General features: G+C 37.1%; 1 protein-coding gene across 2 annotated transcripts in view; it reads left to right on the top strand.

The window, feature by feature from the left end:
* The window catches only part of LOC137929746 (echinoderm microtubule-associated protein-like 2), a 114,942-nt gene that overhangs the window by 8,467 nt on the left and 80,660 nt on the right, over positions 1-25,815 (top strand). For both annotated transcript variants that reach the window (XM_068772842.1, XM_068772834.1), the window contains exon 2: positions 20,008-20,105. In XM_068772842.1, coding sequence (XP_068628943.1) covers positions 20,039-20,105 — 67 coding nt within the window. In that variant the 5' untranslated portion in view covers positions 20,008-20,038. The remainder of the gene's footprint in view (positions 1-20,007; positions 20,106-25,815) is intronic.

Genomic DNA, 25,815 nt, shown 5'->3' with positions numbered 1-25,815 from the left:
GGGAAAGAAAGAAGAATTGTAGAAAGAAAGACAATAAAGTAATGAAAGATCATAGGACAAACATTTAATGGAATCAGGCGTTCCCTTCGGAAGTCCATCTTAAGTAAGAAAAGGACCAATATTTAGCCACTTCCACACCATGTGAGTGTAACGTGTGAAGATGCCCCGTGAAGGGGTGAAACACGTGTTGAGTAATTTGGTGGTGGCGGTTGTGTGATTCGCATTGTTTGCCGCATGCGCATTTATCAGCGGGCTGGCGGGCGGTGCACTTTGTTACACGATTACCACTGCATGTGCGGAAGTGGCTAAATATTGGTCCTTTTCTTACATAGGACAAACGATAGAAGAGCGTGAAAATATAAATATTACATAAAAAATTATTAAATGAAAACGAAGTCACTGTCCCACAATAGATAGGGACACGGGTGGTCCCCATAGCGGAGGCCATAGTAAAACCTTAGAGTCCTGGAGATAAATAATTACAAGGACATCGGTGACGTATTCAATACATTAAGGCAATGCCGTGTTCTGAATTCAATGTTTTTAAAAAATCGATAAAATTATCAAGTGAGATATGGCTCTTTGACGGCTATAGGGTGTCTTTTGATGTTTGATTGTATATATTTAATCTAATTTCACAGTCTACTAATCTTTAAATAAGCCAATGAAGATATATTGCAAGTGTCTAATCTACAAATTTGAATACAAAAATCTATGTTCAATGTTCTTACTAGCTTCTGTCGTGACGCTGTGATGTCTATTGTGAATTTTTTTTTTTTTTTTTTTTTTTTTTTTTTTTTTTTTTTTTTTTTTTTAAATTCGTACCCCTATCTAGTTTGGGACAGGGTCTTTTGTATCAATATAATTTTTCACATTTCTTATTATTTTCTTTCTCTTCTTTCTTTCCTTATAATGTCATTTCTTTCATTCTATTTTCTATCTTTCATTCCACAATTCATCTTTCTTTCTCATTCGCCCTATTCAGCTTTCATTCTTCCCTCTTTTCTTATTAATAATTACATTTTTATCTTTTTATTTACATTTGGATTTCTTATTTTATAATTATTTTTTATTTATCACAGTCTTATTTCTTAATTTTTTCCCATTTTATTGTCGCTTTGTTACTTACTTATGTTTGTCTTTTATTTATTTCTATTGTTCTTTTAACTATTTCTTTGCAGAGGGTTATGAAATCTTGCTGGTATTCTCCGCCTATCAGGGAGGCTATTGACTCCTCCCTGATTTGAACCCCAGACCGGCACTCGAAGCCGAACCGGAGTCCCCCGAATGCGGGACACCGGGCCACAAGGTGGATCACGGTCTGGTCCACGCCCGGTTCACAGAAGCACGAGGGGTCCTCCTTGAGCTTGAACCTATGAAGGTACTCAGAGAACCCCCCGTGCCCCGTGAAGAGCTGGGCCGAGACCGCGTCCACCTCGATGCTGCGGAGCACGCGGTAGGCTGAGACGGCGTCCGGGAAAAACATCCTCGTTACCGAAGCCGTCGTTCCTTCCACATACCTCCTGTTCCATTCGTCGAGCGACTCCAGTCTCAGTTGCCGCTTGACGAATGAAACAGGGCATCTCTCGTACTCTGGTCGTCTTTTACTCTTCAGGGCCGCTTCCTTGGCCAGCTGGTCCGCCCTCTCGTTCCCCTCCATCCCCGCGTGCGCTTTCACCCAGAACAACCTTACATCCTTCCCTTTCTCTCTCGCTTTCATTACATTCTCCTTCACTCTTAACGCTAAGGGATGGAGGGTGTCCGATCTTGCGACAGTTTCGAGAGCGGACCGCGAGTCGCTCAGTACGGCACAGACTTGCGCCGACTCGCCGGCCGCGTACCCTGTTGCCTCAGCTAGAGCCAGCAGCTCTGCCTGGTATACGGTCTATTGTGAATTTGATCACACATAGCCCCATCACTTTGTCGGTAATCATCAGCTTGTATATGCTATTGGAAGCCATGACAACTTTTTTTTTATGGCCATCATTTTTCGAGGTCTCTCGTTCTTTCTCTGTCTCCGGAACACAGTGATGTTATTACAATAATAATTTCTTCACATAATTCCGTTATTTACATCCTCTTTTTTCTTCTATTTTAATGTGTTTTTTACTTACTTCTTTTATTTCTCACGTATTCCATCATTGTTTTTTATTCTTTGTTCCATTCATAAATCACCCCATTATCGTCGCCAAATTTTCAGTATGGCGCCCTCATAAAACCATAACAAGGTATACAAATACAAAACATATTATTTACAACTTAGAATTTTTTTATTGATTCTAATAATAATATAGTTGTTGTCGATGTATGAAAGGCCATAATACTCTTTACCGTGCTTACAGATACATTGTTATGTGTTGATAGATTTCCTAAATGCTTTAGTTTGGAGACTTTCCACGAGGATATGGTGGGCATACCCCACCTCTCCACATTTGGTGCAGATGTTTTAGTCATTAAATTATATATACCTAATGAAATGTGCCCTGATCGATCAAAAATAGTTAACCACGTGTATATTGATGTCCTAGTTCACACTAACGTTTAAAAATTTTTTTAGAAGGTTCTTATGACAAAATAAATTAGAATTAAAAATTCAGAAATTATAATATTTTTTTTAAATTACTTTTTTTTATTGAACCGAAAAATCAAGTGATCGCTGAAATGTGTTACGTAAATTATATTTTGTTACTGGAATACGATAGGCCAATAATTTTTGGCAGTATAAAATCTGCAGGGACATTATGCAATTGCTTACACTCCCAATGTATATTATTCAATATAACATTCGTTAACAATAATATACCGGAGCGCAGCCTTGACATAATCCACTTCAGTGACAGCTGTCCTATTGTATTGAATGAAAGGACATTTGTGTGGTCAATTGCTTTATTTATTACCTTTATATCAAATAGACGCTTAGTTACATTTCACGAAAGCGGTGCAAAAAATACATCAATAATTAAACATGCAAATACACTCGCAAGAGAAAGTGTTAATGATTTTAAATATTTATGTATGTTACTATATTTTTTACTGAATGCATTGTTTTATTGAATATAATTACAGGTGGTGCAATAGTAATATCATAATGTGAACGTGACGTAATTGTAACAAATGACGCCAAGTGTCCTTGTGCTTTGACATTTATGATGTAGATATATATATAATACATTGGTTGTTGACAAATAATTGTATATATATATATATATATATATATATATATATGTATATGTATATATATATATATATATACATATATATGAAATGAGTAATACATATATATGAAATGCGTGCGAATATATATAAAATGCGGCTATAATTTCATATGAATCACCTGTATCAGTACTATGTTTATAATGAACAGTCACAAATTAAAAAAAAATTAAAAGTTTTGTGATCTTAGATAAATGTGTACGTGATGGTCCTTCAGAGAAGATGTACTCGAATAATCAATTCAATGTTTATTCGAGTAAGTACGTTTTATTTATATTAATTGTACCACGTTGTCACGGGACGATGGTTTCTAAATAGAAAAATGCGTCGTCAAGCGCAAAACTTGAGAACTGTTTCTTTGATTACCATTTTTTTAATATATTCATTATCGCAATAGAATCATTCATAAATAGAAAAAGTGGTAAAATCGCTACGATAGTATGATAGTAAAAACAACCACTTTGCGGAAATTTAAACTTTTGTTCCAAGCTGTCAAACTAAACTAAAAAAAGCCTTGCTAACTTTTTAGTGTTTGCTCTTTTTTTTAAATAAATTTTTCCCTACCTCCCAATTTGCTCGCCTTAGGAATATTTAATTACGTCAATGTGGTTTACAGATTGAAGAGAAATAATCTTTGGATAGGCAGTTGCAGTTGAATGAATGAAATTGAATCAGGTTATAGTTTTCGAAGTGTTTGCAGGTGATAAGATAACAACAAAAACATCTTTTTGGTACAGTCATTAACCCTGCCAGTTATAAATAAAAATAGCCTTTATGTCTTATACTATGTAGTAATCGTTTCTTTGGAGTAGGCCTCTCTTAAACGCCTCTGTCTATCTCGCTCCCGTGCCTCATACATTCATCTCATACCGGTTCCTGTCTCTGGTTTTATTCTACATTATACTCGGCCGTCTTCTATTTTTGGGACACGCCCTTGGCACCAACTCTTCTTGGCGTTTTGGCCATCTGGTGTTGTTTATTCTACATACGTATCTTTCTTCTTAATTTTAGCTATTGGACGCCCATTGTAAGGTACAGGCCTCACTTTAAAATCACCACGACGACTCGTCCTAAGCTACCCGCATCCTGAAACTTCCGCGACCTTTACTGTGTCCTTCCAATGCCAAACATAACATTATACACCAATACCTCACTTTGCGTCGTGGTTACGTTCCAAAAAAACACGACGCAAATTGAAACGCCGCAAAGTGAATTAAGATTTTCTATAGCAAACCATGTAAAGATCGAAGAAGGTTCCATGGTCACGAAAATACTACTCTTTAAAAAGAAAATTGAACAAAGTAAACATTTAAAAAACAAAAATAATATAACTCTGCTAATAAATAAATTGGAATAATATTTACCCTTTTTGGAACCAGAAACAACACGTTAAAATTTATATTAATTTATTATTCTCTTTTAAAAAAGTACAACACACTACATTATACAAAACACCATGTAATTGAAACTGAACTCTAAAATTAGCAAAACAAAGTGAAAATAAAACTATTAAAATTGCGTTGATTTTTAGTTAGAAAGGGAATTCCCGAGTTTTGATGACATAGCGCAATTACAAACAAATTATTACCATCTTTTAGAAAAAAAAGGAAATTTAAAAAAAAAAATTATAGACTTGAACTCAAAACAACGCAACCTCGAAAATCTAACGACGCACAGTGAAAATTAGTACTAATGAAGCAACAAGCGACGCAACTTAAAAAACGCAAAAAGAAACTACGCAAAACGAGGTATTGGTGTAATAAGTAATTTAGTAAATGTGATAAATAACAGCAAAATGAAGTATCAGCTATGCATATCTGATGGTTACACTTTATAGTACTATATAGATAACGGTATTGAAACCATTTCGCAAATAATCGAATCATAACAAATCGATTAATTATTGTCGATGAATCGATTTTTTAATTATGCAACCGTAAAGTTAATGTTTACAGCGAAAGTTTACCGCGAACATTGCGCTGTGTAATGACTACGGTTGAACCATTATTATGAACTTTATTTTACCACACTTTCTCCTTTGATTATAGGGATTCAACAACTAAATACTATATGACAATGGGCGTAGTCGAAATTTTTATTTGGACGCAGACTATCTTGGCTAAAGTGGCAGTGTGTGGCACATGTCGCTCGTGCAGCCGATAGTCGTAGAGGCCGAAAGGTTCTCGAGCGGCCACCACAAGCCTATAGATGCGGTATGAATAGGCCTTGCACAAGGTGGACCGTCAACATAGTCAAGGTCGCGGGAAGTCATCGTGGCGATCTTTGGGTTCGACCTATGCCTTGCAGTAAATGTCCATCGCCTCCCTGATAAGCGAAACAGACACCAAACAGTCATTCATCACCCTCTGCAGAAAAATCGTAAAAAATGCTATAGAAAGAAATAAAACGTAAATATTGCAAATAAATAGATAACGAAGACAAAGATAAGAGCAAAATAATATACAGTACTGCGATATAAAATAACAATGTAATTATGAAAATGTTAAAAGAAAAGAGGAACTAATGAAAGGTGATACAGAGCAAAAGGGAAAGACAGCAGAATTGTGGCATGAAAGAATAGACCGAAAGACAATGTGAAGTATGAAATAAAAGGAAAAAAAGTAATAAAAAAATATGTGAATAATTAAATTTGCCCGTAAAGTCCCTGTCCCACAAAAGATAGGGGGTACTAGAGGCCCCCAACAGTGGGGGCCATAAAAAATAGTAAATGTCCTTCGGCTGAAAAGAAAAAGAAAAAATGAAGCACTGAAACTTGCAATCTTATCGCGGGTTTGATTTCTGAAATACAATCTTATATATTAACTCTGCATAAATTATATAGCATTGCCACTACTCACAAGTAATCAGATGGTGGCCATCAGTGTCCTATGCGTACAGTACCATATTGTGATCGCCAACCCGTCAAGCAAGGCGATTATGGTACAATCACGTGGACTCGTAATTACAGGGGCGACCCTAGCTCATGTAGCGCCCGTGTGTAATGAAACCCTCTGTGTTTGGCACTAATCGGTGTAACATAACTCCTGTAGATGCCCCGTGGAGGGGTGAAACACGTGTTGAGTGATTTAACGGTGGTAGTTGTGTGATTCGCATTGTTTGCCGCATACGCATTTATCAGCGGGCTGGCGGGCGGTGCATTTTATTGCACGACTACTACTGCATGTGCGGAAGTGGCTAAATATTGGTCCTTTTCCTACTTAGGATGGACTTCCGCGAGGTAACGTCTGATTCCATTAAACAATGAAACCCTGGTGCCCCCTAGGCCTGATCCCTTCCCCGCGGCTATAACTATTAACTTTGCCGTCGCTTCTAAACTTTAAATACGTGAAATAAGGTTTATTTCGAGTTGAAACTGTTCGAAAAAGAAGCTGCCCATAGGGCGCTCGCGTTTGATAACTGCCGCCACCGCGCTGGTTAGCCGCTTCTGACATATAATTGTTGTATCATGATGGTCCAAGACGATGCTCTTAGCTGTCTCAGGGAGCGCCGCGTCGCTCGTGTGCATAGCACACCCTGCTCTATAGGTTAAGCCACCCCTGCGTAATTATCTTGACGTACAAGAGAAATAGTTCTGAAGATCTAAAATTGATATGAAACCGGAAACAAATTGAACTCCCCTGCACGATGGTTCCAAACGCATACTGATCAGAAAAGTGCCCACAACAAACACACTCGGTTTGTTATTTTGTGATTAGAGACACTAATGTCATTGACACACATTATTTGAGATATCGCCAAATTTTATTTATTTATTTAATATTCTTGATTGTACACGCTAGAAAATATAAACAAAGTTTCATAATAATAAAGAAAAGAGTACGATGAGAGGTTTTATCACTCGTGGTAATCTCTTACAGACAACCATAGTATGGAAACAGTAGAAGTATAAATAACCGGTAGTTATCATGTACAAAACATACATATATACCAACATACATACATAAATATATATTTTATCTGTTTCCTTATTATTTCTGAGGCAAGTGCAATTCAAGTCAGTTTATTATAAAATTTTTTTTACATATAATTAAATATAACTTGACTTAAACTTAGAGTAGATGTAAAAGCAATAGCTTATCGCACTGCAGGCGGTAAAATGATTTCTCTCGTTTCTCAACGGAAAGTATGTAATCTAAGTAAGTTATGTAAATGTGCTCGTTAGGCGCCGGCTTAGAACTTGCCGGTTCGATTCCCGCGTCGTGCTCTGGGTCACTTTCGCCATACATTCATATCTTGAAACAAAGAGTGATACGCTTGGAAATACTGAATATTTTGTTGTAGTGTTGACAAATGTATTTAGTTTTTCATTTTCGAAATAATACGCCAATTTCGTGGCCACACACCGACCGCAGAAGCGGATGTTGTAAAGACGGCAGGTTGCGAGCGAGACGCGGGAACCCGGTTTATTGAACCACTTCATAGGGGACCACAACGCGTTGTTTCAATCGAGTCGCCTGCATCGTCTGAATCTTTCCTCTCCCTCTGTCTTCTGAGATTTAATCAAACCAATGTATGCGCTGACAAATCGTTTTATAAAGTGGGAGGATAGCCTGAGTCATGTCTCAAGGACGTTTAACTATTAAATTGGTCAAACATTTATTTTAAATTTTTACGCGCAATGTAACGATGATATTTGAATCTTATATAGCTAAGTAAAATAGTGATGTCTTGGATAAAGTTTTAATCATCAGATATGTGGACAGACAGCCATCTAGAGGCCACACCGCACATCGGACCCCCTCGGGCTTACGTGACGAAATCGACCGCAGAGTAGTCCTCGTTTTGAAATACTTACTCTACACTACACGCACAACACTATTCACCTACACGGATATAGTTCCTCTTCGTTTTAACGTCTTCGTTATAACGCAGTACTATCACCCAGCGTTCAATTTTAGCTCGGAACTCCTGCTTCTGCTAGCTCAATTCCAAAGAGGCTACACAAAGCTAAAATCAGCTACTAACATAACTTCTGTCGCCCATCATTCCTATCGTTTGCTCGCAGGGTGGTAAGTAATGCTATTAAAAGGAACAAAACCAAATAGAAAAACTGGAACCAAAAATGAAATAAATGCCCATGTAAACGAACTTATCAAAAAATATTGGAAAATAAAAATGTACCTAGCCACCTAAGAGTAAAAAAGTTGAGGAAAGGAAGGCGATGAAAGCAAGAAGGAATGAAAGAACAAAAATTGCAAGGTATTGTGAAGGATAAAAGGAAAGAATAAAAGAAATTGGGAAGTATGAAAGTGAGTGTCGAATAAAGATAAAACTCTGAAAAAATTATGTGTAAATAAAGTCCCTCTCCCAAACTAGATAGGGGGTACGAGAGGCTCCCAATAGCGGGGGCCATTTTTTAAAAAAAAAACCATAACTTCTATCAAATATTATAGAACAAGTCCACAGCCCTTCTGGCGACTAAATGGGTCATTTAAACCTTCTTTATACTTTCTTTTGCTTTTTTTTTATACTTTCTATATTGAGTTTGTGTCGTGATGCAGTTTTGCTTGTTAGTTTGTTCTGTCATTCTATTGTTACGTATTATTTTACTGTTACCTAGTTTTGTATAACTATAATTAAATTACCGCCATCATTTAAATGTATTTTATACGTTTATACAGTCCACACGCTCGCTAACCCCATGCACTAGTCCAATAAGATCAGATACCGCAGTATTTGAAGAAATACAGTATACCGTAGTATACAGAATACCGCCGAAGACCAACACAGATGGCGATACACGAGAATCTTTCAAAAAAAGGTTACTATCCTGTCTGTATTGAAGGATACATCGCATGGAATAAATAAGAAAAATATATAGGTTTTTGTAACCAACTCATACATATAATAGAATTCAGTGTTAAATCAATATAAAATGCATTAATATGTAAACATAAATGTAATTGATTAATGAATTTGGATATGTGGCGTTCATTTGAACGCACCCAAATTTATTATCTATGAACGCATCTGTTTTTGCATGCTCCTTCTTACACTCGGTACATGGCGCTCTCTCTGACGCACCGCGCTACCAAACGGACGTGTCGCTTCAACCGCTGTTCAACAAAGGAAATACTTGTAACTCAGATTTAAATTTCTTATTCTGTGATATTATATTATAAGTTCAACCATCCAGCCAGTGTTTTTCTCTACATCGAATTATCTATTACGGGACGAAAGGCCTGTACTAACGACCAACCCTTAGATACATAAATAAATAATTTAACTATATAAGTATAAATGGATTATGAATTATATGACTTATTTATAGATCTAGTGTTGTTTCACATCAAATCCTGATGAATAAACAAATACATTTTAAATTAAATTACTTGAAACTTCTTTTTATAGACCTACTCCAAAAATCGCCGCGATGATCAGCCCTGCGCTGCCATCATCGGCGATTTCCAAGGACCTTAACAATGTCGTCAGTTCATCTAGCGAAGGGATAGGCCATGCCGTGTCTACCAGCTAGTGGTCGCCACTCGACAACCTTTGGACCCGAATGTTCAACAATTGTCTGCCACTTCGAACGAGTATTTCTTCCAGATAAGTTATTAATCTTGGATTTTCTGCTTATCTCATTTCTGGTTCGATCTCGCAGCGAAACTCCGACCATATACATCTCCATTGCTATCAAAGTGACTTTGAGCCTTCTTATAAAGCCAGTAGTAAACTAAATTATTTTAATTTCACTATAAGCATTTAGCGGTTGAACCAAATATTTTAGTTACTCTGTGTTTGGCACTAATCGGTGTAACATAACTCCTGAAGATGCCCCGTGGAGGGGTGAAACACGTGTTGAGTGATTTGACGGTGGCAGTTGTGTAATTCGCATTGTTTGCCGCATGCGCATTTATCAGCGGGCTGGCGGGCGGTGCACTTTGTTGCACGACTACTACTGCATGTGCGGAAGTGGCTAAATATTTGTCCTTTTCTTACTTAGGATGGACTTCCGCAAGGTAACGCCTGATTCCATTAAACAAATGTTTTAAATGATATAATAAGTGTTGAAAATTTATCAATCAGAAAAGGATGGCTAAAGTTACATAGTATCCACTACAGCGGTCGCGCACTAACATTGAGCCATCTGATCTCTATATCTCGTGTGCGTCTTTTCAATTAGGCCCTTGGGCTCTTACTACTTATCTCAGACAGTGAGCGATATTGCCGCGCAAACTAGAAACCTAATTAATCCTAGTAGAAGTTTGTACGATTTATTTAAATACATAATACTTAGATGAAAACACTACGCACATGTATCATTGAATTGCTATATGCAATAAATAATAAATCATATTTGAAATTATTAGAACAGTTGTCTGAAAATAATGAATTCTCAAAATGTGATGGCGTCCGGAATCTAAAATACAAATGGCCTTTAAAGCGGGGATTCTCAAAATGATCGATATACCCTCAGAGGTCGAAATCGATTTATTATTAGATATCGATTCCTATTTAACAAAATTTCTTATTTATTTTAAACTTTCTAGATACTGTGTCATGAATATTCATTTATATATGTCACTTTTTTTACATAAAATACTTAAAAAAAATCAAAACTCATTTTTATTGCGAGCTACACGTATGTTAAACTCATTGATCTAACAGTATGAATTTGACATTTTTAGTTTCAATCCAAGTGCTTTTAAATTGAAGAAATTTTTATTTTGTAAGAATATGTTACGTATCCTGTGTACACTGTAAAGCTGGTTAAGTAACTTTTCTAAGCTTGTAAGTTAGATTTTAATTTTTTTTACGTCCACATTATTTAAATCGTGCTAAAGGAAGAAACTTGTGATGACACCTTGTTATGTATGTAAACTATTATCATATAACTAGTAATCTTCAAATAAAATTAAATAAATATTTTTTTACGTAATTTGTATACAAAATTTTTGCCGATTCGATACAGTAAGGACCGAACTTCGACTTGGTCGGTTGCATAGCCTTATGCAGAAAGAAAGCTGGCAGCTTGCGCTGATCTACCAGCGCTTATCGGAACCAGCCAGCGTGATTAATCTGCGCTGGTAATAAGCGACGAGTTTCTATACAAAACACCGATAAGCTTGTCGGAATAGTATTTACTATTATATACTAATAAATAATATACTATTATTTACTATACTTTTAGATAAGTTTCAAAGTTCTATGAATCATAAAGATTTCAATACACATAAATTGATACTAATTTTACTTGCAACTGTGTCTGGTGGCCGTGTACCAATTAAGAACAGCGTCGTAACAGCTTCTGACAACGCAGAAACCTTTCGTAATGACTTTTAATTGATCTCCATTGTGCTGTATGTTTTATACTACCTGAATGATTTTAATCATTAAGTGTCGTTTCATTGCAATTTACGTGATTAATGATTGTCTTAGTAATGAAATGGCTATAAAAAGACATCATTACGGTTTCCAACGATAATGCATTATCATCATCAGTGATACGACGCCCACTGCTGAACAGACATCGTTCATGGATCTGCAATAGGTGCGGTTGAAAGCGTCTTGTATCCGACGATAATGCGATTGGTTTTAATTACATATGTTACCTACAAGTAATGTGAAAAGACAATAGTCTAAGTCTAAAGTGTAATCTTTGTGTTGATAATTCTGCGCTATCTTTTCCTCATCTTTGATATCATGGACAGCAAAATGAAGGTTGGTGATGAATTGAGCAAAACATTTGCAGGAATTACGACTTCTTTCCTTTTGCTATGACGTTTCCAGGTCATCTTCAATAGTTTGAGGTTATGTCCGTCTTATTTGGCTGTCTTATTGAATATAAATACATTAAAAAAACTTTTAAGTTAAACGGTTTTTTGATACCCATATTGTGGTGGTTGTGGAAAAATATGTAATCCGCCATTTTGTACCGGCGGCTATCTTAGACTTATAATGTTATTGATTTTATTATATTGTATTGTCACCTAAATTAAATGTGTGTACCAAATTTCAGATCAATCTGACAACGGGAAGGTGCTTAAATTTCAATTTCTAATTTTGACCCAAATAAATAAATTCCGTACGGGTCGAACTAAATAAAACCGTTTAAAAATCCAGAACTCCACGCAGACAGAAGGTAGATAATCTGATTTTATACATGAAATCTCAAAGAATGTTACGTTTGTATAAAATATGAAAAAAAATTCATCTTATCTCATATTTATATATATTTCCCTCTGCATGATTTAATCAGAAAATTTCAGCGGGTACGTACTTGTTAGCGATAAATTCCACTTAATATGGATACACCTTCGATCACTCTTTGCTATCATCTTCCTCGCTTACGTGCTCGGGCGGTATCTCATCTCTGCTAATCTCGTTTATTAACACGTTCACTACGGCTTGAGGCCGATTCAGCCTCATGGTAGACTTTGCACTGGTGCGGCGCGTAAAACTCGTGTTTTCTCTCTAGTGCGGCGGCTGTTTACACTCAACCGAAACATGAGGCAGAAAAGGCCTCAACCGCACTACCAGGAAGTTCAGCTTGAGGCTGATTCGACCTCAGCCGCACCAGCTGAAAGTTCTTCAAAATTGGGCCCGCAGTGAACGTGTTAAATTCAAATTTCGAAGCCCAAGAATGATTTTATATAAAAGTATTGTGACTAGTGGCCAGGAATACAATATATTCATTTACTTGTTGGTGTGCGATGTTCTATTGTATTCTTAGATTATACAGTGTAGCTAAATCATTAATTTCGGCGTTCGATGATGTAATAGTACTTGCAATTGCTTTGAGATGTGCGCCGGCGCCTCTGTCATACCAACGCACATCCTACGTCCAATTGTCATATTTGAGCTCGTGTAATATTTGATGTTCCCACTATTGGGATATCTAGTTGGATTCAAATGAAATGCACACTGAAGGATATTCCTCTCTGATTACTACCATATTTTTATTTAATGGAATCAGGCGTTACCTTGCGGAAGTCCATCCTAAGTAAGAAAAGGACCAATATTTAGCCACTTCCGCACATGCAGTGGTAGTCGTGCAACAAATGCACCGCCCGCCAGCCCGCTGATGCGAATGCAAATCACACAACCGCCACCGCCAAATTACTCAACACGTGTTTCACCCCTTCACGGGGCATCCTCAGGAGTTATGTTACACCGATTAGTGCCACTCTGTGTTTGGCGCATATGCATTTATCAGCGGGCTGGCGGGCGGTGCATTTGTTGCACGACTACCTCTGCATGTGCGGAAGTGGCTAAATATTGGTCCTTTTCTTACTTACCATATTTTTTAAAACATCTTTGATTAGCGTAAAGAAATGTAAGTCTATAGAAGTTGACATTGCATAATAAGCCGAAGTATACAATAGACCACCTTTTCTTACAAGTTTACACTGGTCCCTCGTAATTGAATACGCCCTATATGCTTGTGTTCAATCATAATTGATATTTTATTATCTAAACTTTTAAAATTACATTTCAAGGTCTAGATCAAACAATCATCATCATGATTTCAACCATGAGACATTCACTGGACATGATTTAATAGGTTCCATTATATATAACATTACCTATGGATTTTCAATAGAACCAGAAAGGATCGCGAACAGCGTCTTTCAACGTCCTTAACTAGGTTGTCTCTTCATCTTACGTTGTGCTTATCCTGGAATTAATAAAACACAACCTCCGCGCACAATGTGTAATCTGAACTGATTTTTTATAATCGATAATGGGACTTGCCCATGTGACGACTCTACAGTACAGACTTTTGGTCACTTACTCGGACACTGCTCCCGATTCGCATCCAAAAGACATAACCACGTGACCTTATGTGAAAATCTTAATATACCTCCGTTCAACTTACCGGACCTTCTCAAGAAAAAAATCTACAATAGAATATTTTGATGAGTTGGTCTGGCACATTGTCCTAAATCTCAAGGCATTTAACGGTCTGTAGCGCTTGGGCAGCGACTAGAAATGAAATAATGTAGCAACTAATTTATAATTAAGTATTCCAAATTATATTGTTAATATGTATAAATTTTAGCTGTATTTACCAAGAGAAAATCGTGTAAGAAACTCTGACTCGCAGCTGGGAGAAGAAAGATCCGTATCAAATAGCGGCAACCCTCTCCTAACTGTCTGCGTTTAGTTTAAGCAAAAAATAAATATTGTAAAAAAAACACTAGCGATACAAATTAGAATTAATAAAAAAAACTGATATCTTAAAAATACCGGCCACCGCTATTTAACACACAAGTCTCCATTCAGTAAGCTTAAAGTCCCGGCACTTGCTGAACATAATTGACTGAATCAGAGATGAGGGAATAGATCACCAGCGGCACTATAGCATCCTTCATGGGAGACAATGGAACCGTCACATTGTTCTGCAATGCAAAAAAGAATAATGGAAGATGTAACATAACAGAATAAAACGAAGGTCGTGTATAAAAATATATGCAAAATGAACTGTGATTTTAACTATTCTTAAGCATGTATTAAATAATAGTTTTTAAAATGGAATAAAGAAAGTTATAAAAACCAAAATTAATAATGTATAATGTAAAATTGCTGAAAGTGTGGCGAAGAACAAAAGGACAAGCTTAAATGATATATGAAAGATGTGAAAAAGGAAAGAGAAGAAAAAAAATGAAGTCAAGGATGAGAGAGAGAAAAAATAGTAAATGTAAAAATGCATCCCCAAAAATAAGATAGTGGAACGATGGATCGCCAATAACGGGGACCATAAAAAGGCGACCATCTGTTCTACAGGCTATGTGGCTACTGCCACTCCAACTTGCAAATCTGCTGGGTCATGTCCGTTCATTTCATCCATCTACGAATCTTCTCACTTATGATTGTATCTCGAAGAGAAATCCCAAGCGAAGTCCACTCTATACCTCTTTGACTCTATACCTCCAACTGGCAAATCCGCTGGGTCTTGTCCGTTTCTTTCATCCATCTACGAATCTTCTCACTTATGATTCTATCGAGAGAAATCAAAAGCGAAGTCCACTCTATACCTCTTTGTACGACAGAGTCTGCTAGTGACTCAATGGAAGACTACTTTTTATTGCACTCATTTTTGTGGGACCTGTTGATCCCCCTGCTACGTGTAGGGCAGGGAAATTACAACTCGGATAAAGTATTTTTTGCTATTATTATTTTGTTCCACTTTCTCCTTTCATCCTTCACAATCTCTATCTTTCTTCACATTCAAATCGTCTCCCGTGCATCACCTTCCTTTCATCATCTTCGTTCCTAGACCACAGTTTACTACATTATCATAGTTTTAACTCAATTATTTCTATCTTTTCTTATCTACTAAACATATATTGCTTTATTCATAACTAGTTTGGGATCTAGGTAGACCATTTTTGACTTACTTCCGAGTCTTATTCTTTTCTATAGTACGTTGTGCTACTTTTTTGGAGAATTCTGAAAATATAGGTCGTCATTTGACGTCGCTCATGAAGGCGGTGTTACTTTCTTTAATACTCTCCCCATCTCGATCTCGAACTGTCGTATCACTAAATTCATATTATTGGCATCCCACCTTTTACCCACATCACTCTCTTTAGAAATAACTTTACTGAGAGTATTTCTTCGACATATACCAACCTATATTGCTTCATTCATAATTAACTTGGGATTTTGCTCCACCATTTTGAACTTAGTTGCGAGTCTTATTCTTTTCTATTGTATACTGTACTTCCTTTTCGGACAATTTTGGAAATAGTAGTAACATTGGTCGTCGCTCATGAGGGAGATGATGCTGCCTTTTTCGATCCTCTTCCCTGTCTCGACTTCGGAGTCAGTATGGAAGACCACGTACAATACTAAAAAGTTAAACATTATTGTGTTTTTATATATTTAACATTACATTAAGGAGACTCTACCGGAAGATATCACTCGGAATCAAGTTGAAACTTTATCGGCGAATTGAATTGTGAATAGATAAGGACGGTACATCGTTGCGCTATCTGTGATTAGATTATCTATGACCTTGTTCGATGCAAATGTTTCTTAATGTGCTATATGTATTTCTAAATATAAATATTGTTTTACAATACCTATTAAAATACAGAATTTGCAACAAATAATACATACAAAACTCTTTATTAATACATATTGTAGTAATGCTGTATGGAAAATTACATTAAAGATAATTAATCTAATAGGATATGTACCAAAAACAAAAAATAATACAAGAAGTAATAGTTTTAAAATTTATAAAGAGCCATCCAGCTAAAACGGCGATGTCTGAAGATGAAAGTCTTTGACCAATATGTGTTTTCGGTGATGACATACGAATCCCAGACGTGGTCACTTACAAGACTGAAAGTCACTCAGAGATCAATGGAGAGAGCTACCCACGGAGTTTCGCCGCGAGATCGAAAATTAGGATATCCGTAAAAGAACCAAGATCACCGACGTGGCTGAAATAAATGCTACTCTGAAATGGCAGTGCACGGAGACATAGCCCGTGCAACGGATGGCCTTTTAGGAACAAAGATTCTCGACTATCAGCCGGTGGAGGCGGCAGTGGTATACCATTAGTAAAACTGACACTTGCAATCGTAGATAATGGGTTCGATTCTAAATTCGAATTTTAAGTTCGAAATACAATCTTATATCGAAAGGGCTCTCCACGAGGTGGACCGAAGAGTGAGTTAAGGTAACTGGAAGTCCCTAGATGCGGGCAGCTTATGCCTTGCAGAGGGCGTCCGTCGGCTGAAAACAAGAGGAATATATTCATAAACTACCTGAATGAAAATATATCTAATAGAATATGATACATGTAAAAAAATAGAATATAAGAAATAAAGGTTTTAAATAAGAAAACGACCAATATTTAGCCAGTTCCACACATGCAGTGGATGCAGCCCGCTGATACATTCGCATGCGGCAAACAATGCGAATCACTCAACACGTGTTTCACCCCTCCACGGGGCATCTTCAGTAGTTTGTTACATCGATTAGTGCCAAACATGGGCCAACAGGGGGCTGGCGGACGGTGCACTTTGTTGCACAACTACCACTGCATGTGCGGAAGTGACTAAATATTGGTCCTTTTCTTACTTAGGATGGACTTCTGCAACATAACGCCAGATTCCATTAAATAAAGATTTTAAAAACATCATTTAGAGTGCTTCTTATCAATTCGGTGAAGGTGTTTTAAGATATAAGAACTGTTATACACAAATAAATTACTTTAACATTCATACTGATCTACTGTCTAATATCAATGTACACTTATTTCTAATCATCTATTTTTATTATTGAAATGCCAGAAACGAATAATTTCTAGGGAGCAGTACAGTCACACGGACGGTAAACAATGATTTATTTTGATATGTAGTAATCCGAATTTTAAAAACACTTTTTCTGACTTCATTATCATTTATTACCTTTATTTTATGTCATACATTAATTCACAGTAAATATACGTTCACACTTTTAAAGGTTTTAAACCTCTAATGTAGTATTCTACAACCTTTTACGCCATGCTCCACCACAGCCTTCCTAAAATTCTTACTCCACCCATTGCAATAATTGATTTAAAAGCGAAATGCTTAAAACTGTGTCGAATCCACCTCCGATTTGCCCAACTGTGGGGCATTAAAATGTTTCAATTTTTCCTTATATATCACAGATGTGATGATCCAGGCTTTAGGCTGAAGGGTCCATGCACGGAAGCGTTCCCCTTGTTTACAAAACTGATTAAAAGTTCTATTGGGTGCAGGCGTGGTTGCGTAACGGTTATCACTGTTATCAGCGAACCGCACGTGATAACAGAGCAATGTTTACGTCGGTGGAATAACGTAATTTATATTTTTATGTTTTTTTTTTATACTAACAATTGACAAGTAGGTAAACGCCCACATATTTGCAACTAGTACGAATCTATCGCTACTTTTTCTCTTATTTATTTAATCTATATTTTACAGACAATAGCGTCGGTGTCATTGTATTTAAACGGTTTTATTTAGTTCGACCCGTACGGAATTTATTTGGATCAAAATTAGAAATTGAAATTTAAGCACCTTCCCCTTGTCAGATTGATCTGAAATTTGGTACACACATTTCATTTAGATGACAATACAATATAATGAAATCAATAACATTATAAATCTAAGATGGCCGCCGATACAAAATGGTGGATTACATATTTTTCCTTAACTTCTTCAATATGGGTATCAAAAGAAAGGGCTACACTAGTAAAACACGATGATTATGTCAAAATTTAAAATTCAAGATGGACGCCGTTCCAATATGGCGGTCTAGGTACATATTTTTCCACAACCACCACAATATGGGTATCAAGAAACCGTTTAACTTAAAAGTTTTTTATATGTATTTATTTTGGCTCACGTTACTAAGTGTCATATTCTTTTATCATTTATTCCTATGTCCCCAAAATTAGGATCATCAGGAGCAGTTGTAACCCAGTGGTAAGGACTCGGATTTGCGATCGTGGGTCGCGGGTTCAATCTGTGCATTAATTATATAGAATTGATACTGCTCACAAGATTCAAAGGTTTACAACGTTCTCTGCGTAATATAATACCACACTGCGATCATCAACTTGCGTGCCAAGCGTGGCGATTATGGTATTATCCCCTTGTGGCGACTCTTTCGCCCACTTCACGTTCCCAAACGCGAAACTAAACATCTCTGACGTCACTCGTTCGCATTACTAGTAGACATACGACTCGCATTGGATATATCGAGCTGTTCGATTTTATTGTGAATATATGTAACATTATATAAGTCGACATCTTCTATCCTTGTTTCATTACACCAAAGCAGAAGATTATATCTCATATCTCCAATAAATATCTAGGAGGTCTATGCCTTGCAGTGAGCATCTATAGGCTAGAACAGAGTTCCCCAAACTTTTTTGTGTCGTTGACCCCTTGTCATGTTTTTCCGTGTTGGGTAGACCCCCTACATAATTGATTTCCTGTAAATTTCTAACTGTAGTGAAGTTTAGTGTATGTTCATAATGTATTGCGACCCCAAAGCGAATACCAACATCCTACAACTTACACAATTTTATAAACATATGTCATAAATATTTTACTTCATAGGTACTTTTATAAATAATGTAAATGTTTTGATATTATAAGATAGTATGATATAAGAAAATAGGTACTATCAGTGTATGTGTTGAGATCCACTATCGTGGACCCCCATTTTCATTTCATGAACCCCCAAATTTTTTTTCGCTGACGTAGACCCCTTGCAGGTTGTCATAGACCCATAGGGGTCGATATAGACCACTTTGGGAATCACTGGGCTAGAACAACAACGACGAACTGTACATTTATCTCTTTAAAACTTTTACACCGATAAGCATACGCCCCCTGTATTGTAAACAAGCAATAGAAACTACACTATATCAAGAAATTTTGGTAATTAACTGTTCTATGGTTTCTTTTCTATATATTTATAGAAAGAGACATCAGCATTTGCGGTCAGTAAACGCAGGCGAGGACGTCACGCAGTGTCAGCGTGTTGAGTTACTATTTCGCTTGAGTTATTCGATATATTGATCTAGTTTAGAATCGAATACACTCGCTTTAGAAGCTAGCAATCCGTATGTTATTCGGTTCAAATGCACCGACTAGATTTGAATTTCATCAGGTATAATTAGACGACTTTAATGTTTGTTTTTGTTTACACTTTTCTTATTGATAATGTGTTTCCTATAGGTTTGCAATAACATCGGTCGGAATGTCACATATCTACCTTGTACTCGAGAATTAAGGTTCTAGTGGAGAAGATTTGAAGTTTAATTTTCATGTGCAGGTAGTTGCGATGCAGTGGTGAGCCCGGCGTGATGATGAGGCTCGAGGCATCAGGGACCCAGCACCGCTACCACAACCTCCTCGACGATGACCACGCCAGTGAGTGTTTCTCTTTCTTTTTCTTAATTATATCAATAACAAACCATTATGGTTTTGTAGGGAGATGTTCATGTCACCTGGGTATGGTTTTAGTTGCTTCCTTTAATACAAATTAAATATATATATTTCTATATAACGATATATTAAGGAATATGTTGATCATAAACCTTTCTTCCATCTGACAACAAGTTTTTGGACAAATTATTACAACACAAGCCGTTCGATTATGGAATGATTTACCGCTGAATATAAGACGTGCTAACTCACTACCTATTTTTAAGAAAATGGTTAAGAACTATTTACTAGACCTATGATTATTTATCCGTTAATTCATTTATTTTTCTTCCTATGTTTCTTTATTTTTTCTGAGGCAAGTGCGACCCAAATCAGTTTTAATATATTATCGTGTTTATAACATCTTCACGACTTCCGTACACGGTGGAAATTTCTTCCACACGCACTAAGTGTTTTGTTAAAACTTTGATAGCGCGAATAACCAAGGAGTGGAAAAACCTATCAGCGTCATTGTTTCCAACCAACTAAAACTTAGAAGTCTTCAAGAAAAGAGTGAATAATAAATAATACAACAACTCAAAAAGATATCGTAAACATACAATATATGTGTATTCCATGGCTTTAGATCAATCAGCAAATTTCGCAATTTTATAGTCAATTCAACACACCGAGTAAATTTGGAATTTTTATTCTATTTTCCAAAACTTTTATCACATTTCTAGTATCGTAGATTAAAAAAAACACATCTAAGAATAATCTATGGTGGTATGAAGTTATAGGTCAGCACCTTACAGATTTCGAGAAATTATCCTGGTCGATCTTACCGAGGATTCAAGCCGCCAACGACTCCTTTGGTAACCCAATCACAGGTACCCAAGTTTATTATTGTTACCTAACTAAAACGTTACAAATTCCACGCGCGTGTGTATGTAATTAGATGCTATTGCGATATAGAAGCGTGACATCCGCACAAGCGAACGTGACTTGCTATGTGCGTCACAGTATTAGATCCTCGTGTTTTCTAATGCATACAAAAATATATCTTAACGCTTTTAAAACATCTGGTAATGTCAGCCGATAGACAAGCAAGCCATAGGTCCTCAAAAGAAACATCATGACCGGTGTCGCGCTTTTAAAAGCTACAAATCCTAGTCGAATAAAATGAAAATGTGAAAATAAACTGTAAATGCATGTGATGTAGAATTTAAAAAACAAAAAGAAACAGACGCAAATGAAAAGAAATTAAAAAATGTAAAATCTCTTTGGAAATGAAAGCGAAGTAAGGGCGTAAGAGAAGAAAAAAAAAAGCATGAAAAAGAATAGAAGGGAATGTCACGAATAAAAGATGTGTAGAAGATAATGTGAAGCATAAAAGATAAGGATATAAATAAAAAAGTCAGTGAAAATTTTTTTGTGAACATATTGTCCTTGCGTACCTGAGACAGGGAAATGTACAAGAGGTCCATTATAATGGGAGTCATAAAATAACCAAGTCTTACGCTGCCGACATTCAACGACTTATCGAAACCTTGACTAAGTCGCCGGTATACCTAATAGGGGGCCAACGGGTAAAATTTAGCTGTCTCTTTTTTTTTAAGTTCACACTACTCTAGATCTAGCTAATACGGGACAGCAAGTGATCGCGTGTAATACAGTCTGGTCTAGCGCTGGGTCACAGATGCACTAGAGGGACTTACTTTAAGTTTAAACCTGTACAAGTACTCTGAAAATCTTCAGTACCGTACGCAGTGTGTGGTAAGCTGACAAGGAGTCTGGGAAGAACTTTCTACTATTACATTATTTATTTTTTTGATTTGGAAAGCCTTAGAGCTTTTAGCTCGCTCAGATAAGCACTCCACGGAGAGGCTGGCACCAAAAGAGAATGATACATCTCGGCTCAACGTTCATGCATTCCATGTCAAAGGTACCCGAGATAGCTAAACTTCAACTTGGTCGGTTATTGCCTGGCTAATATTACTAGCACTTCAAAAAGCAACAGGAGAAGTGGCGAAAGAAACTACAACAAAGCTATCTTTAATAGCGACGCACGAAAACATTCGTAAAAAAATATGTTCGTACAATAACCACGTACAATAATTTAATAAGGCATTGTCATTCGCGTTTCATGTTAAAGGCACATTAAGCGGCATTCTCGGTGACATAATGCCTTCACGCAACGGCTATTATAGTTTTTTTTACCTGGAATTTTCGTGAATTTTATACATTTGTTTACCTACATACCCACACGCTTGTACACTAGAAGGTTACACAATGCTAAATAAACTGAAATCGTGTTCCGTCGAAAAATAATGGTATGAATAACTCTTTACTGTATATATCATATACTAGAATTCTACGCAGTTAAAAAATACCTGTCTGAGTTTGTTGTGGGCGCTTATCATCACCTCAAAGAAAGTGACAGACAACAGATGGTGATTGGAGCCGAAAGTTCTCGAATTGCGATCACAAGCCGGTAAAGGCGCCGTGGGTATGTACTCCACTAGATGGACCGATGATATAGTCAAGGTCACAGGAAGTTGATGAATGCGGGCAGCGCAGGACCTGTCCATGTGGTGAACTTTGGGGGAGGCCCAGGCTTCGCCGTAGGCATTTATCGGCTGAAAAGAAAAAGAGAATGACAATCGGGGTTGATTTACTACTCTTCGAAAATGCGAGAAACGAAGCGAACTTTCCACTAGTGCTGTTTGTCTCTGACCTACGGCGCTAGTCAGGCTTGTGAGCGGGTCTGCTGGATTCGTCCGGCATGCGCAAGCGCTTAGCTTCACGGCGAAGCGTGACCCTTGCCAGGTTCGAGCTGAGATGCTCGGATAGCCCAGATGGGGGGGCACACGTGTCCCTCAAGTCTAACCGTTGCCTTCGGTTTGGGCGTACGACAACGGTGGACTAACCTCATTTTAATGAGCTCGGGCTAAGGTGTTTCGACTCTCCCTACCGACCGGGAGGCACGAGTTCATTGCTGGTTTTTAAGCCAGAAATAGGGGACGCTCTCGAGCGTCTTCTATATCGGGCTGCTGTCGAGCCCCCGGTGATTGCCCAATCTCATCTCTCTTTTTTTTTTTAATGACTCCCGCTATTGGAGGCCTCTCGTACCCCTATTTATGGTGGGATAGGGACTTTATTAGCATTTTATTTATTCACTTAATTATTTTATTTTCATTCTCTTCTCTTTCATTCTGTTCTTTTATACCACAATTCTGCTTTCTTTCCCTTTTGCTCTGTTTTACCATTCTTTCATCCTCTTTTCATTTTACATTTTCTTAATTTCTAGTTTTGTTGTATCACATTTATATCTTTATCTTTATCACAGTTTAATATTATTTATTTTTACATATCTTTTTTGTTTTTGTTTTTGTTTGTTGATGCCTAACTTTTATTTTTTCTATTGCATATTGTTTATCCCATCTCCTTGGCAGTCGCCGTTTACCATCAATTCGGCACAATGCGTTTTCCGCTTGGAGAGTAAGGGGACTTTGGGCGCTCTCCGCGGTCCTTCATGTTTATAACCCACGTCTACTAAGACGATGGCATCATGATGGTGTACTCTGAAGTTACACAAGTGATCATAGTAAATAGATATATCCGTCGGTTATATGGCATTTAGTTTAGTTAAACAGGCGTTGAACCTTGGATCGGGTACTTACAATGGGTCGGGCATGATGCAGGTTAACTGTCGGCCGCACCTGCTTCCTGCCTCGCGTCCGGTGCTTTGTGCGCGGGAGCCGAACCCGCGACGTCGCGCTCCGCTGCCCCGTCTAACTGCAAACCATCACCCATGTCATGGTTCACATTAAGTACTGTTTTACACACACCTGTACAAGTACATTCGTGCACAAACATAGATATTTAGTAATATATACGGCGACGGAAAATGTAAAGGTAAAGGCCTATAAACTCCTGCAGAAGACAAGAAGTAGGTCTTTCTTATAGTTTAATGGAATCAGGCGTTATTTTGCAGAAGTCCATCCTAAGTAAGAAAAGGACCAATATGCAATGGTAGTCGTGCAACAAAGTGCACCGTCCGCCAGCCCGCTGATAATTGCGTATGCGGCAAACAATGCAATTACACAATCTCCACCGTCAAATCACTCAACACGTGTTTCACCCCTCCACGGGGCATCTTCAGGAGTTATGTTACACCGATTAGTGTCAAACACAGAATTTCTTATAGATTTCCTAAGGTGTCATTTAATAGCGGCTTGCACCTTCCATTTTTCTTATTAAGGTGGACCAGACCATGGCGCGCCTGATCACCGGCTGACTCGTATTTGGCTCGTAGCGTAAGAACTGCCTGTTTCGATAATAAGAGAGAATAGAAGAGGGAAACGATGGAACAATAGATATGTAGGCAAACCTTTCTAGAATATTGCAGATTGCAAATATAATAATAATGTTGGTAATGTATTTATCTTTAAAAGAAACAAAAACAATAAACACGTAAATAGGTACAATTTTAAAATGCGTAACTATCTTCGATCAGTTTAAGTAATGCAGATGACATTTTATTGTATTTATAAGATGCATTTGTAATCATTAGACGCGATCGGTGTTTCCTTATAAGGTTAATTATAAGTTTCACTGTTGAATACCAAATGTAAGTTGGTATATATCCATGAAAATGTTTTCAGAAAATAGTACTAAGAGATTTTATGAGTTCAAGGGAATTTGGGACAAAACCTGTTTTTTTAGACTCGAATTTTATTGAAATAACACAGTCACAATACCACTATTAACTAATTGTCAGACAGAAGGATATCCTTATTAATAATATATATACATTTAAAAAAGAATGTAAGCGAACGATGTCCTAACAGAGAAAAGGTGAGGTGAAATGTCAATGCCTGTGTGTGAGTGATATGTTTTGAAGCGGCGATTATGTCGCTACATTCAGGCGTTACTTTGTGGAAGTCCAACATAAGAAAGGTATTAATATATAGCTACATCCACTATACAGTAGTAGTCGTGCAATGAAGTGCACCGCCCGCCAGCCCACTGATAAATGCGCATGCGGTAAACAATGCGAAACACAACTACCACCGTTAATTCACTCGACACGTGTTTCATCTCTCCACGGGACATCCTCAGGAGTAATGTTACACCGACCAGTGCTAAACACCGAGTGCTTACTTAGATATATCCTAAATATTTAATGGAATGAGACGTTATTTTGCAGAGGTCCATCCTAAGTAAGAAAAGGACCAATATTTAGCCACTTCCGCACATGTAGTGGTAGTCGTGCAACAAAGTGCACCGTCCGCCAGCCCGCTGATAAATGCGCGTGCGATAAACAATGCGAAACTACTATTTAGTCCAGTGTAACTCCTCTTAGTTATCTCATGTCACCGACTAAACATAAAATAAACACGCAAATCAGTAGCTATAATCGAATTACATATTTTTATTATATAATGATAGAGTAACGCTTGTTTAGCAATTAGCCGGCGGCTTGAGTTGCTATTTGTGACGGACGTAACGTGTTATTAAGAAATCGTAATTACATAGCGGTTAGAGGTCGTTCACCTTTACACGATACATACAAATACGTACATATATATATATATATATATATATATATATATATATATATATATATATATATGAAAATAAATGTGTATATATATATATATCCTTATAGGTGGAACGAATTTCAACTGTGTACGAATGTCGTGAATCCTTT

Source organism: Battus philenor, unplaced genomic scaffold (genome assembly GCF_028537555.1).
Source record: "Battus philenor isolate CCGP_79_NKW_IND1 unplaced genomic scaffold, ilBatPhil1.0.hap1 SCAF_11, whole genome shotgun sequence".
NCBI classification, from domain to species: Eukaryota; Metazoa; Arthropoda; class Insecta; order Lepidoptera; family Papilionidae; genus Battus; species Battus philenor.
This window is presented reverse-complemented; position numbering and strand designations above follow the sequence as displayed.